Below are 13,670 nucleotides of genomic sequence, written 5' to 3'. Positions count from 1 at the left end.
CTGTAGAGAGGTCAACTACAAACAAATCTCCCTGTAAAAAGATCAGCTAGAAGAAGTTACCTTGTAGAGAGTTCAGCTACAAAGAAACCATCATGTAGAGAGTTCAGCTGCAAACAAATCACCTGTAGAGAGTTCAGCTACAAACAATTCACCCTCTAGAAAGATCAGCTAAAAGAAGTCACCCTGTAGAGAGTTCAGTTACAAAGAAACCACCATGTAGAGAGTTCAGCTACAAACTAGTGACCTTGTAAAGACATCAGTTACCTTGTAGAGAGTTCAGCTACAAAGAAACCATCATGTAGAGAGTTCAGCTGCAAGCAAATCACCTGTAGAGAGTTCAGCTACAAACAAATCACCCTGTAGAAAGATCAGCTAGAAGAAGTTACCTTGTGGAGAGTTCAGCTACAAAGAAACCATCATGTAGAGAGTTAAGGTACAAACAAATCACCTGTAGAGAGTTTAGCTACAAACAAATCTCTCTGTAGAGAGATCAGCTAGAAGAAGTTACCTTGTAGAGAGTTCAGCTACAAAGAAACCATCATGTAGAGAGTTCAGCTGCAAACGAATCACCCTGCAGAGAGTTCAGCTACGAGAAGATCACCCTATAGAGAGTTCAGCTAGAAGAAGTCACCTTGTAGAGAATTCAGCTGCAAAGAAACCACCATGTAGATAGTTCAGCTGTAAACAAATCATCCTGTAGAGAGTTCAGCTACGAACAGATCACCCGGTAGAGTTCAGCTAGAAACAAGTCACCCTGCAGAGAGATCAGCTAGAAACAAGTCATCCTGTAGAGAGACCAGCTAGAACAAGTCACTTTGTATGTAGAAAGTTCAGCTACAAAAAAAAATCACCCTTTAGAGAGGTCAGCTACAAACAAATCTCCCTGTAGAGAGATCAGCTAAAAGAAGTTACCTTGTAGAGAGTTCAGCTACAAAGAAACCATCATGTAGAGAGTTCAGCTGCAAACAGATCACCTGTAGAGAGTTCAGCTACAAACAAATCTCCCTGTAGAAAGGTCAGCTAGAAGAAGTCACCTTGTAGAGAGTTCAGCTACAAAGAAACCATCATGTAGAGAGTTCAGCTGCAAACAAATCACCTGTAGAGAGTTCAGCTACAAACAAATCTCCCTGTAGAGAGATCAGCTAGAAGAAGTTTCCTTGTAGAGAGTTCAGCTGCAAACAAATCATCCTGTAGAAAGATCAGCTAGAAGAAGTTACCTTGTGGAGAGTTCAGCTACAAAGAAACCATCACGTAGAGAGTTAAGGTCCAAACAAATCACCTGTAGAGAGTTCAGCTACAAACAAATCTCTCTGTAGAGAGATCAGTTAGAAGAAGTTACCTTGTAGAGAGTTCAGCTACAAAGAAACCATCATGTAGAGAGTTCAGCTGCAAACAAATCACCTGTAGAGAGTTCAGCTACAAACAAATCTCCCTGTAGAAAGGTCAGCTAAAAGAAGTCACCTTGTATAGAGTTCAGCTACAAAGAACCATCATGTAGAGAGTTCAGCTGCAAACAAATCACCTGTAGAGAGTTCAGCTACAAATAAATCTCCCTGTAGAGAGATCAGCTAGAAGAAGTTTCCTTGTAGAGAGTTCAGCTACAACAAATCACCCTGTAGAAAGGTCAGCTAGAAGACGTTACCTTGTGGAGAGTTCAGCTACAAAGAAACCATCATGTAGAGAGTTCAGCTGCAAACAAATCACCTGTAGAGAGTTCAGTTACAAACAAATCACCCTCTAGAAATATCAGCTAAAAGAAGTCACCCTGTAGAGAGTTCAGTTACAAAGAAACCACCATGTAGAGAGTTCAGCTACAAACTAGTGACCTTGTAGAGACATCAGTTACCTTGTAGAGAGTTCAGTTACAAAGAAACCACCATGTAGAGAGTTCAGCTGCAAAGAAATCACCCTGTAGAAAATTCAGCCACAAACAAATTGCCCTGTAGAAAGATCAGTTAGAAGAAGTTACCTTGTAGAGAGTTCAGCTACAAAGAAACCATTCTGTAAAGAGCTCAGCTGCAAACAAATCACCTGCACAGAATTCAGCTACAAACAAACCACCCTGTAGAGAGATCAGCTAGAAGAAGTTACTTGTAGATTGTTCAGCTACAAACAATGCACCCTGTAGAGAGAGCAGCAAGAGGAAGTCACTTTGTAGAGTGTTCAGTTACAAAGAAACCACCATGGAGAGTTCTGTAATAAATATATGTGTTACATATATAATTTGTACATTTACTGATAAAATCAGAAATATTTGAAGTACATCTGCTTCCTCTTTTCTTCTTTCTGTGGAAAAGAAAAAAAGACAGGTTAAAAAAGTCCGAAAGCCGACCTATGGCCGGCTTTGGGGTATACAAATACAAAAAGAAGTGAAATCTAATCCAAAACAGCCAGCTGTGAAAAAATTGTGCGGCCCTCAAAAAGGCTATGGTGAAAAAAGATGTGAAATCCAAGGTGGCGGCCAAGAAATGGCTGTGATGATAGGTTAATGGTAAAAATTTTAATAACGGCAATTTAGGTGAATTTTTTGCCAAGACCAAGCGGCACAAAAATTCACCTGAATTGTCGTTATTAAAATTTTTACCATTAACCTACCATCACAGCCATTTCTTGGCCGCCACCTTGGATTTCACATCTTTTTTCACCATAGCCTTTTTGAGGGCCGCACAATTTTTTTACAGCTGGCTGTTTTGGATTAGATATATATATACGTATATATATATATAGAAATTAGGGGATTAAAAGCCTAATAGCTTACAAAAATGTGTATACTTAATGCATCTCTTTAGCCCAGGCTGTGCTATTGACATATCATCTATTGCTCAAGAGCTACCTAGTAAATTCAAGGTAAACTATTCTGGGAGCTGTTATACAAAGAGTTACAATGATTATTTTGTCAGGAACCACTTCAGGAAAGTACCATAAAGTCATTAAAGTTTCATTTTCGCTCTGCTACTTATCAAATACTGAATGATATTGTTGTTGGACTAAGAGCCGTTCTTGGATACGTTAATCAGGTGCATACTGTAACTACTTGGTTGATGTATGATTATCGCATTATATGAATATACCATATTTGCATAGGATATTTTGAAGCAAGATGAGAAGTTGTGGGAGTCTAAAATTAATGACAGTCTAGTGGCATTTTTAAGCACACATTTCAGTAACTGTGAGGACCAAAAACAATTATTTTATGAAATTGGTATTCAAAGGTAATGTCCTATATCTTAAACTTTGACTATGCATTTGTGTTACAGCATCAGTGATGTTCAGCTGGCTATTTTTAGAGATCTAGAAATAAAGAGACTTTTCAGGTGTATGGAATTATTTGTTGGATGGTTACAAGGAGGCTTGTATGACTTTTCTAACCTACCGGTTTCTGTGTTCAAACAAATGGATTCCAAAGATGTTGAATTTCTAGAGAGAATTCTAGATGAATGCCCATGTATGTGAATTAAGTTTGCTAGCATAAATAAGTATACGTAAGTAAAATATGTGTATAGGTACACACTTGAGCTTGAGTTAATTTACAAAAAAGCTCAATGAAATTACTCAGTGTGGTAACTTAAATCAAACGTAATATATTTTATCAAATCCACAACAGCTGAGGGTTGAAAAGATGTCATCAAAAATAAGCTGGCATTACTGGTATTACAGGCCTTAGTAAAATTACAATAATGTATGCCATAATTTCCTTGGAGGCTTAAATTAATGGAAGATAAAACCTGCGGTGGGGCTGCTAAATAATTAGATACCTGTGTTTGTTTTTCTATTGAAAATCAGCAAAACCAAAATAAAACAGCTTCTGGAGAGGGCCCAGGAAGATTCCGGGAGTTGCAGGAACTCCTTTAGGTATTTTGTACTACCTGACATTTCAGGTTTCCAACATCAGGGATCCACCATGGAATAGATCACATTATTAATCTTTTACCTAGTTAAGCAATTATTTCTTATTTCTTACATATAGTAACATCAATTTAGTGGATTAGTATAACCATAATTGGTGCAAGACAAGATGCTCTAAAAAGCAGTCAGGCAACATCAAATACTTTTAATATAACAGTCACTTAGCTGGAGCGGAAGCTCCTTTTCAAAGTTCCTGTGTATGCCCTTACTGTTAACTAACTTTCTGGTACAAGGTGGATGTCATAGGCATTTGTTAAGATGAATGAGGACACTATAACAATGCTGCCAGTGAGCTTGAGTGAGTAATTCATTATGCTACTGGCTACTGTCTCTGATCAATAGTTTTCTAGCAAGACAGAACATACTGACTGACAGTTTCTGTGCAATGTAGGGAGCCAAGAATGATGTGGACAAGGGTACCCACAAATTAATCACTTAGGCTGCAATGTGTAGAAACCATCAGTCTGCATGTTCTAAACTATAACTCAACAACAACTGGCACAAAGAACTGGGTGTCTTGAAGCTATTTTGGCATGAAAATATCCTTAATTATGAAGTTTTGGTGTGATAATAACACTTGAAAATTGTGAAACTTCTCAACTCCTATGCCTTAATAAAATCTTTACGGTTGCATTGTACGTATTATGATAACTGTTGCATATTATCACTTTTCTAGCTACGGAAAAGGAATATTTACTTGCAAAGCTAGATAAATTAGAGAAAACATTGAATTCTTCTGAAACTGATATTACAAAACGTGATTCGATGAAGTCAATAGCAAAAGCTTTGGAGAAAATGAACCGAAAGGCAGAGTTTATTACTCTTGTTCCCAAGTCAGTTCTAATATGCCATTATGTTGAATTCCGGATGACCCTTCGCAGGTAAGAGAGTGTATTTCAGCTCATTATATGCATGTGAATTAGTCTTACTTCACACACAGAATTAGATTAAAAATGATGATATCAAGTAATTCACAGCCTCAAAATTCCATGGCATCAACAAAATGGACAGAAATTATTGAAGATTTCTGGAAGCCTTTTAAAAACAAAGACCAGCTGTACGATGAAAACTATCTAAAGTATGATTGCATAAAACTGCAGTTTCAAATTGATGATGGTGAAGAGAGTGACAGCGACAGTGAAAGTTGGTTGCACCCTGTTTCTTCTGATGCAGAAGAAGCTGAGGCTCCCCTAGAGATGAAAAGCGACAGTGAGTTGCTTTGTACATGGCATAGTCAAATAACTGTATTTTGTGATTTAAAGATACATTTTGTACATGTATAAAGTTCAGGTTGTATATAAATAAACTATGTTCAGATTTAATTGTCAATTTTCTAGTTGTACAGCTTCATGCATTTACGTAGTCACACCTAGACTTGTGGTAGTATTCAGGCAATAAATCTAAAATCTATTATGTATAATAATAAAGGAAGTTTAAATGTTTGCCTAATCAAAATACCTATATATGTGTGAAGCAGATATGGACAGTGTCTAATCATTGGACTTGGTTGATCATGATTCTACTAGTACAGTAGCTGTAGATCTTATGAAATCATAGTGCCATAATATATCTATGATAGAAACATTTTGGTTGCTTTTGAGTGTAATTAGTGTTTATACTTTGTGTAGTGAATGCGTAACCGGAGCTTGGATGAATCTAATAAGTTTTCTGTCATCATGCTAGATCAAAATGTATTGATTCTTTGTTTCCTGTATATTGTAAATAACAATTATAGCTAGTGAAGATAACGGTTATATATATTAGCACTGCAAAGCAAACATGTGGTACCTTAATGAAAGGAGCTTACTGGCCTTTATAGTATGAAGCAACCTGTCACATGATTGACAGTTTGGTTGTGCTCATAAAACTAGACATAAGGTACAGCCAATTTCCACAAAGTTATGTTTACTGAAGTGGTAAGCTCTGCAAGTACATAAATTATGCAGAAAATTCAAGATACAAATTGTAATGATAAACCTAGATGCAGACAGGTGACCTGAAGCAATATTAATGCTAGGCCATCATTATTTTATTCCTTGTTTCCTGCCACCGCCCTCATCAATTTTTAAGTACTTCAAATTTTAATTATTTGATTATAGATCATGTGAATGTACTATTTTATGACAGAGGGAGGCACAGGGTGACCAAGTGTTAAGGTAAATGTATTAGCTGCGTATATAAAGGTTGGAGACCTTCCAGTCTTGTTCAACGGCGTAAATTGGATGGCTGCAGGTTAGAGGCTGCCTAAGTCCAGTCATGGATTTTTTCTCCTTTCTGCAACTTTAAATTTCATACACACCTTATGTAGCTACTAAAGTCTTTGAGCAGGCTGTAGGACCAGGTGTCCTACAGACTTTCAGCACTTGTGCTGTAAAGCATTAATAAATAAATAAATAAATAAATAAACAGGGTGCATGGATACACAGTCTTTGCACCTTTCAAGATTGAAAATACTCTAATAGAGCAGTCACATACTCAAATAACAAGAGTCAACTGTATAATTAATAATTAATAATCACCTCCTGCCTGTATCAGTTTTTGCTCTACTAGGTGATGGGAAACAATAATGATGGCCTTATAACAATGACTCAGTGTAACAATGACTCAGTGTGATGTGACACTGTTGAAATATTTTTTTCTTTGTCCATGTCATTGCAAAACAATCTCTGTTTAAAGTGCAAATAGGTCCACAACTCATCAAGTCTGCAGTGTACTAGGCTTTTAAAAAGTGTCAACACAATTAAACATGAGTCCAGTTGTCCAGCCAAGAATTCCAATCCAATAATTAGACACTGAGAATAGTTTAAATATTTCGTGATTTGTGTAATTTGGTGTATAGTACCAGAGCATGCATGCATATAAATTATTTATATATCTCTTAGTACCTGAAGAAAATGATAAGGGCAAGCAAATGACTCATCAAGAAGTATGCAATTGGCTGAGAGAAAAAAAAGTTCCTGACGATGTTGTCAAGCTGTTTGAACAGGATGAAGGCATTGATGGAGAAGAATTCTTTACGTATGGTCTGGAGGAGCTAGAAGATATTGGTGTAGCCCAAATGCACATAAGAAAAAGAATCCTCCGTCAACGTGATAAAGATTTTGGAACACCAAAGTAGTTAATTAGAATTTTTAGCTATATATTGTTGAAATCTAGGCTATTATACACTGCTAACTGCTATGCTGCTATATATAAACTTAGGTTAGGACAATTATTTGCTTAGTTACATATTTGCTTTGAACACTTAAAATGCAATCTTGTGTTTATATTAACATATTAAATATAGCTATATAAATTACTAATGAATTTCCTTAGTGAAGTGCTTAAGACCATAGCACAACAGCATAATAATATGAGTCATGAAAATTTGCAAAAGTAAATAAAGTTTATGTGCCCACTTACCATGTTATTTTAAATATATACTAGCATTGCTCCTGTGCAAGATAATTTTACAAAAACTTTAATACAATAGGCATACGCATATGGGCAGCCCATACATGTATGGGGCAGCTCTCCTCTCTATTTTAGCTATATACCTGGGCTTGATGGACTGCCACCCCCAGCTCGTCCCAGCTGCATATGATTCAAAGATGGCATGTGTAGCTAGCTATACAGTCACGATTAACTACTGACCCTGCCCAGGCCAGTCAGGGGCGATTCTGAGGTTTCCAGAAACTGAAATATTAATTGTTTCAAAAAAAATCAACAACTCAGTGGAGGATCTAGGATTTTTGAAAGGAGTTTCTGAAATAATGATGGAAATAAATATAATAAAAGTTCTGAGGAAACCCAGAAAATTTTGATATTCTAGAAAGTTTTGTGATTCTAGAAGATTTTAGACTACTTTAATTACTAAGCACTTATTAACTAATCTGTGGCAATGGCTCAAATCTTACTTAAAGTACCAATCTCAGTGTGTCATTGCAATGTTCTCTCAGGAGTGCCACAAGGTAGTATCTGTGGGCAACCATTTCACTGCTTGAAGGTCCTTAGTTTACTAATTTGTTAAGCTGCTTTACTGTAGTTGTACCCATAGTAAAGTGTCAGTAACTTTAAGTATATGGAATATAATTGTTTTACTACGTTTTAAACTCTCAGTAAAACATCAGTGAATGCAGGTTTACTGAAAATCTACTAAAATACCAAACAATTAACTGTTCCATATACTGGGGATATACCACTCTAGTAAACTAAGAAATTTTAAGCAGTGTTTTTATCAATGGTCTTCCAGAGAGTTATATATTCACTCTTCAATTCCTTTTCTGTTTGCTGATGATACTAAATGATGCAGATTATCAATTCATATCCAATGACTTCAAGAGGACACTAACATCACCTCACTCTGGAGCTGCAACACTAATACTCTTTTCAATGAAGCTGAATTTAGCTATTCATCTACAATTCTGGTCAAGAGCTTCAACTCTCCAAACAAAACATTGCACAAAGACCTCGGTATTACTGACAACTCCCAATAGTCAGAGCACCAGCTATAAAATCATTGCAGGAAAAGCCTAAAAACCCTAGGACCTCTCCATTGTACTTTTAGGGACAAACACTATCCTAGTGAAGAACAATTATACATTTTCTTAGTCAGACCTCAGTTGCTCTATTGTTCTCAACTATGGAGTCCACAGTTAATGAAGGACATAAATTATACTCACATTGGCGTGGAATGCATTCGCAATAAAATTCATATTAAATCATTCAACACAACATAATTTATACAAAAAATACTGACTGTATTTATTTTTTGTTGCTGGAACTAATAATCCATTTTACACAAGCTCAACTAAAAACAGACCACAGCCTATACAATAGTAAATAACAATAGAGTCATTTATAGATTTGAGGTCCACTTTGTCTTGTTATAGGGAGTATTTTGAAATAGTTGTTTCAATACTGACTACACAGTAAATTCAAATGGATCAATTTGACATCCATGGGTAAATACTACAGAAATTTTGGTTAAAATGACCATCTAAAGGTGGTTGTAACTAGGGTAGGCATTTTAACTAAATCAGTCATAATAACTAGGGAAGGTCAATATAACTGTTCATTTAGGATGTTGAAATAACATATTATTTTTGGTAACTTCAGTGTGTATTGTCAAGCCAACTATAATAAAGTTTAGATGACCAGCTACATGGTTAAATTTACAGTACACTGGCTGTTATAACATTTCTGTTACATCCCACAATCAAAAGTGAACATGGTTTTATATACAATTTGAAAACTCTATAAGATCAGGTATGTTAAAACTCTTTCACAGCTGAATTTCCCAGTGCACTTTACAAGGCATGCCGAATCATGCTGTATAAGCCTCACTGTACACTAAACCACTTGGTTACTATACCTCTATGTAAATGCTGTGGACTAACAATCTCGACTGGGTTGGTTTTGGTTATGTAAATAAAACCACAAAGTAATTATAAGACAACAAAACTACAAAATACACTAAAGGCAGCCATGAGAAACAGGCGGCCACTAAAACTATCTACAAATAAGTGTTACAGTGTATGAAACTATTTTATATTATTTCCTTACTGAATCATTTTATATTGTATTGTATATTTTATATTATTATTATTAAATATTATGTATGTTATTACTAATGATGACCGACTCATTAATTAATATAAACAAACAAACAAACAAATATCTTGTGATGTGAGTTAATTTTACCAACAGACGGTTTTACCAACAGACAGTTAAAGTTATTTCAACCACATAATTAGAGGTTGATGAGACTATAGGGCATCTGGGTAATACTATATCTTACAAAGAAAGAAGTTCATCCTGGGTCATTGCTACCAAAAAACTGGTCGTATGAATTGCAGGTAAAACAACCAAAATTATGGGTCATTTGTACCCATTTGAATTTACAGTGAAGGATGGGGTTTGTATAGGTAGCATTGGAACACTATTTTACTGTGTAAATAACTATGAATTTAAAAACTCGACTTGAGCAGCTACAATTGCAGGGCCGTAGCCAGACTTTTATCTGGGTAGGTTCTTTTAGAAGAAAAGTGGACCTTTTTATATGACATGGTTCAGATTATACTATGGTGTGTGCACCCATGCAGCATGCAAAGCATGCTGAAACTAGGGGGTCTGGGGGCATGCCCCCCTCCCCCCCAGGAAATTTTTTGAAAATAGATACTAAAAGGTTGAATTTAGTGGCATTTCAGTCAATAAAATAACAATTTTTAGGTAAAATGAAGACCAGCTGTACGGATGATATCTGGAAAAATATCTCTACTACTACTGCATCTGCACATGCATTAATATATTGGGAATGTCACAATGAATAAGAACGGGAAAGATTGAGCACTCTGCCATGATCAATCGGGGCAGTGGTGTAGAACAAAGGGTATCAATTTACACATTGCATGGAGTTGACGCATGGATGCCATTTGTGGACTCTGCATGGAGAGACTTGTTCACCAAAATGTTATATTTTAATGAAAGCTCAGTTTAGACAATCTACATGTAAATTAAATAGCTTTTAAAATGTAATTGTGACTGTTCTATTAGAGTGATTGTTCCATTAGAGTGATTGACTGCTCTATTAGAGTGTCTCGATCTTGCATTGCATTTAATACAAACACTGAATGAGTTAATCGGAGCACTTAATTTAACTTCTTATTAATGGTATCTAGTAAACTGTAACTAATGGACTTTTGTTCCTGAAAATTTGGGCTTGTACACTAAAATTGTGGACCTTTTTGGCTAAATTATGGACCTTTTTGCTAAAATTGTGGACCTTTTTGCTAAAATTGTGGACCTTTTTACTGAAATTGTGGACATTTTTCCAAGAGGGCAGTTCTTCAGAACCCCTCTTGGTTACAGGCCTGAATTGCTACCACTAATGTACACATACTACTACACAATATGAACTTAATGACTAATTGTTCAGTAAAGTGCCCTAAGCAGCTATCTGATCATCAACATTCATCAGCATAAAATTAGCAGTAAGCTAATGAAAATAGCTGTAAGCTATACTACGATACAAGATCTGGAAACTCTTGCAAGTTACCATAGTTCATTCCAAATCACCTTCTTTCATACATCAGCACTACAGACTGTGGAACCATCTACCTGTAATTCACACATCTCTTTAGTACAGCAACATATATACTACCTCCAGGAAGAATTCTTAATTCTGATTTACCCTGCAACTTTCACTGTCTATCCCTGTTATCAATGTTTAGCCATACCAGTTTCAACTAATTTCCACACTTTTAACACAATTAAATCTGATCAGTGACTCAACACAATTAACTTGTAATTCACTCATGCACACACTGTATGCAAAGCTGCATGTAGTTCAATTAGTTTTCAGGCACAGGACTGTCGAGTCCTGTAGACCTTCAGCTTTTATGCTGTGAAGTTCTAATAAAAATAAATAGTTCAGACTGTGACTGTAGGGCAAGAGTTGTACTAGGTTGTAGCCTGACTATTCTATTAAAGTGACCGTTCTATTAGAGTATCTCGATTACTTTCTATAAAATCAAAAGTAAAGTTTTTGTGGGGTTGAATAGCTATAATGGATGCTAGTTAAATGTAATTGGATGCATATAGCTTTGAAATACTGTTTAGTATACTGCGGCAGTAGTTTTTCCATGATAAATTGCTAACACAACTCAGTCTCTACTAGAATTGCTATAGCTACTCAGCTACGTTTGAAAAGGATCATGGTCTAAACCAAAGAAACCCATCTAGATTCGCACTGATGAAACTGTCAGGACTTGAGTAGCTCTGTAGCTAGCTAGCCAGTAATTGGTTAACCAGAAGGTTTTAAAATGAATTTTTATCATCTCTTTGGATGAAGGATTTAGCTAATAGATCAATTTTAAGCTAGTGACCCATATGTGTATGGGCGCCCGTACACGTATGGGTATCCCATATGTGTACGGGATACCCCATACACGTATAGGAAGCTCGTATAGGTATACGTGTATGGGATATCCCATATGTATATAGGACAAATACTCGTATGGGTTACAATAAAGTTAGTTGTGCCATTATTACTGTGTCAATAAGTATTGTTGTAGCAGTAGCAGCTGCAGCTCACGCTGCAACAAACCAAAGGATTAAGCAGCTAGCCAGTCTTACTGCATATCTGCTGCATGTACATTTCTCCTTGTCAACATATGCTATAGATAGGGTCCTCAATGAAAAAAATCAACTTTCACCAAATAATTTCCTTACTACTGCAGGATACTTAGTTTGTTGTACTGATATTTGAACCACTACAAATCGGAAGCCACGAGTCTTTTAGATTGAGAAATCGGCACATCATATTTTCCCATATTTCGTGATTTGCAGTAAAAACATGGAATTGTAAGTGCAGCTTCTTGCAAAGGACTGAGTCAAACTTTCTTATTAGCTGTATGTTATCTTAAGTTTTTGTGCTGTGCAAACATGCATAGTAATGGGTAAATGTCTAGCTGGGTGGTTTACAATGGCTCGTTTTTGTGCTGCATAATCATGCAAAATGTGTTTGAGTTGCTCTGGCTCCTACCACGAGAGAAGCCGGATCTTCCTCACAGCATGGTCATGCAACTGGATGTTCCCTCAGTCTATAATGCAAGTTTGAAAAGAATCCTAAACTGTATGCTATCTGGCTGGTGATGACGAAATATTACGGTGGTTTTACAAAAAATAATGCAGCCCACTGCTTGTGCAATTGAAACTACTTTACTAATTATGGGTTAATCGCATCATTAACCACTTGCACTTTAAATATATCAAACCGGATGACACGAAGCTGCAGCTGCTTTGGTGGCAGAGATCGCCGACGTCACAAATTGGAGATAAAATATTTCAACATCACCAGCCAGATAACATACATCCTTGGATTCCATCCATCTTTGCAGTACAGACTAAGTAAGCTTCCAATCGTGTGACCATTTGGTGAGGAAGATCTGGCTTCTCTCGTCGTAGATGGTAGTACGCTCAAAACAATTTTTTATGATGCTGCTTTGAAGAAAGCAACCTTGTGCAAGCAATACAGCCAGACATTTGTCAATAACTATGCACGTTTGGAAAGCATAGCAAGCCTAGATAACACCTAGCAAATAAAAAAGCTCAAACCATTTCTTTGACAGTAGCTAGAAACTGACCAAGCTAGGCCTAGGTAAGTTTCTAGCTACTGTCAAAGAAATGGTTTGAGCTTTTTTATTTGCTAGGTGTTATCTAGGCTTGCTATGCTCTCCAAATGTGCATAGTTATTGACAAATGTCTGGCTGTATTTCTTGCACAAGGTTGCTTTCTTCAAAGCAGCATTGTAAAAAAAATGTTTTGAGCGCACTACCATCTACAATGAGAGAAGCCAGATCTTCCTCACCACGTGGTCACACGGTTGGAAGCTTACTTAGTCTATACTGCAAAGAAAGAAGGAATTAGGCCTGAGCCTATTATGCTCAAAATTTTACCTATTATTCTTTCCAGAATTTCCCAGAAAATTCCCCTATTATTCTTTCTGTTATTCTTGTATCCAGCCTATTATTCGATAATTATTCTCATTCAGTATAATTATATCTGTGGCTAGTCGCTTAGTTTTCAAGATGCTAGTTTTGTCCGAATTATTAATAACCATATATGAAGCATTCCACCTTACACATCATTTTTCTATCCATAATAGTTACAGCAGACTTAGAATAGCTATCTACAGTAATAATTCAAGAAAGTATTTAACTTTAACAGAGGTGACTATCACGGATTTAACGAATACTTACTTAACTGTGACCTTAATCTACTTT

At 36.2% G+C, this 13,670-nt stretch overlaps 1 protein-coding gene across 1 annotated transcript in view; it reads left to right on the top strand.

The window, feature by feature from the left end:
* The window catches only part of LOC136262915 (uncharacterized), a 317,270-nt gene extending 310,092 nt beyond the window's left edge, over positions 1-7,178 (top strand). Inside the window, exons 84-90 of the mRNA XM_066057331.1 lie at positions 2,790-2,847; positions 2,901-3,017; positions 3,085-3,212; positions 3,258-3,445; positions 4,583-4,787; positions 4,847-5,115; positions 6,789-7,178. Of these exons, the coding sequence (XP_065913403.1) occupies positions 2,790-2,847; positions 2,901-3,017; positions 3,085-3,212; positions 3,258-3,445; positions 4,583-4,787; positions 4,847-5,115; positions 6,789-7,024 (1,201 nt within the window). The 3' untranslated portion in view covers positions 7,025-7,178. The remainder of the gene's footprint in view (positions 1-2,789; positions 2,848-2,900; positions 3,018-3,084; positions 3,213-3,257; positions 3,446-4,582; positions 4,788-4,846; positions 5,116-6,788) is intronic.
* The last annotated feature ends 6,492 nt before the right edge of the window (positions 7,179-13,670 follow it).

The sequence above is a fragment of the Dysidea avara genome, chromosome 8, assembly GCF_963678975.1.
Source record: "Dysidea avara chromosome 8, odDysAvar1.4, whole genome shotgun sequence".
NCBI classification, from domain to species: domain Eukaryota; kingdom Metazoa; phylum Porifera; class Demospongiae; order Dictyoceratida; family Dysideidae; genus Dysidea; species Dysidea avara.
This window is presented reverse-complemented; position numbering and strand designations above follow the sequence as displayed.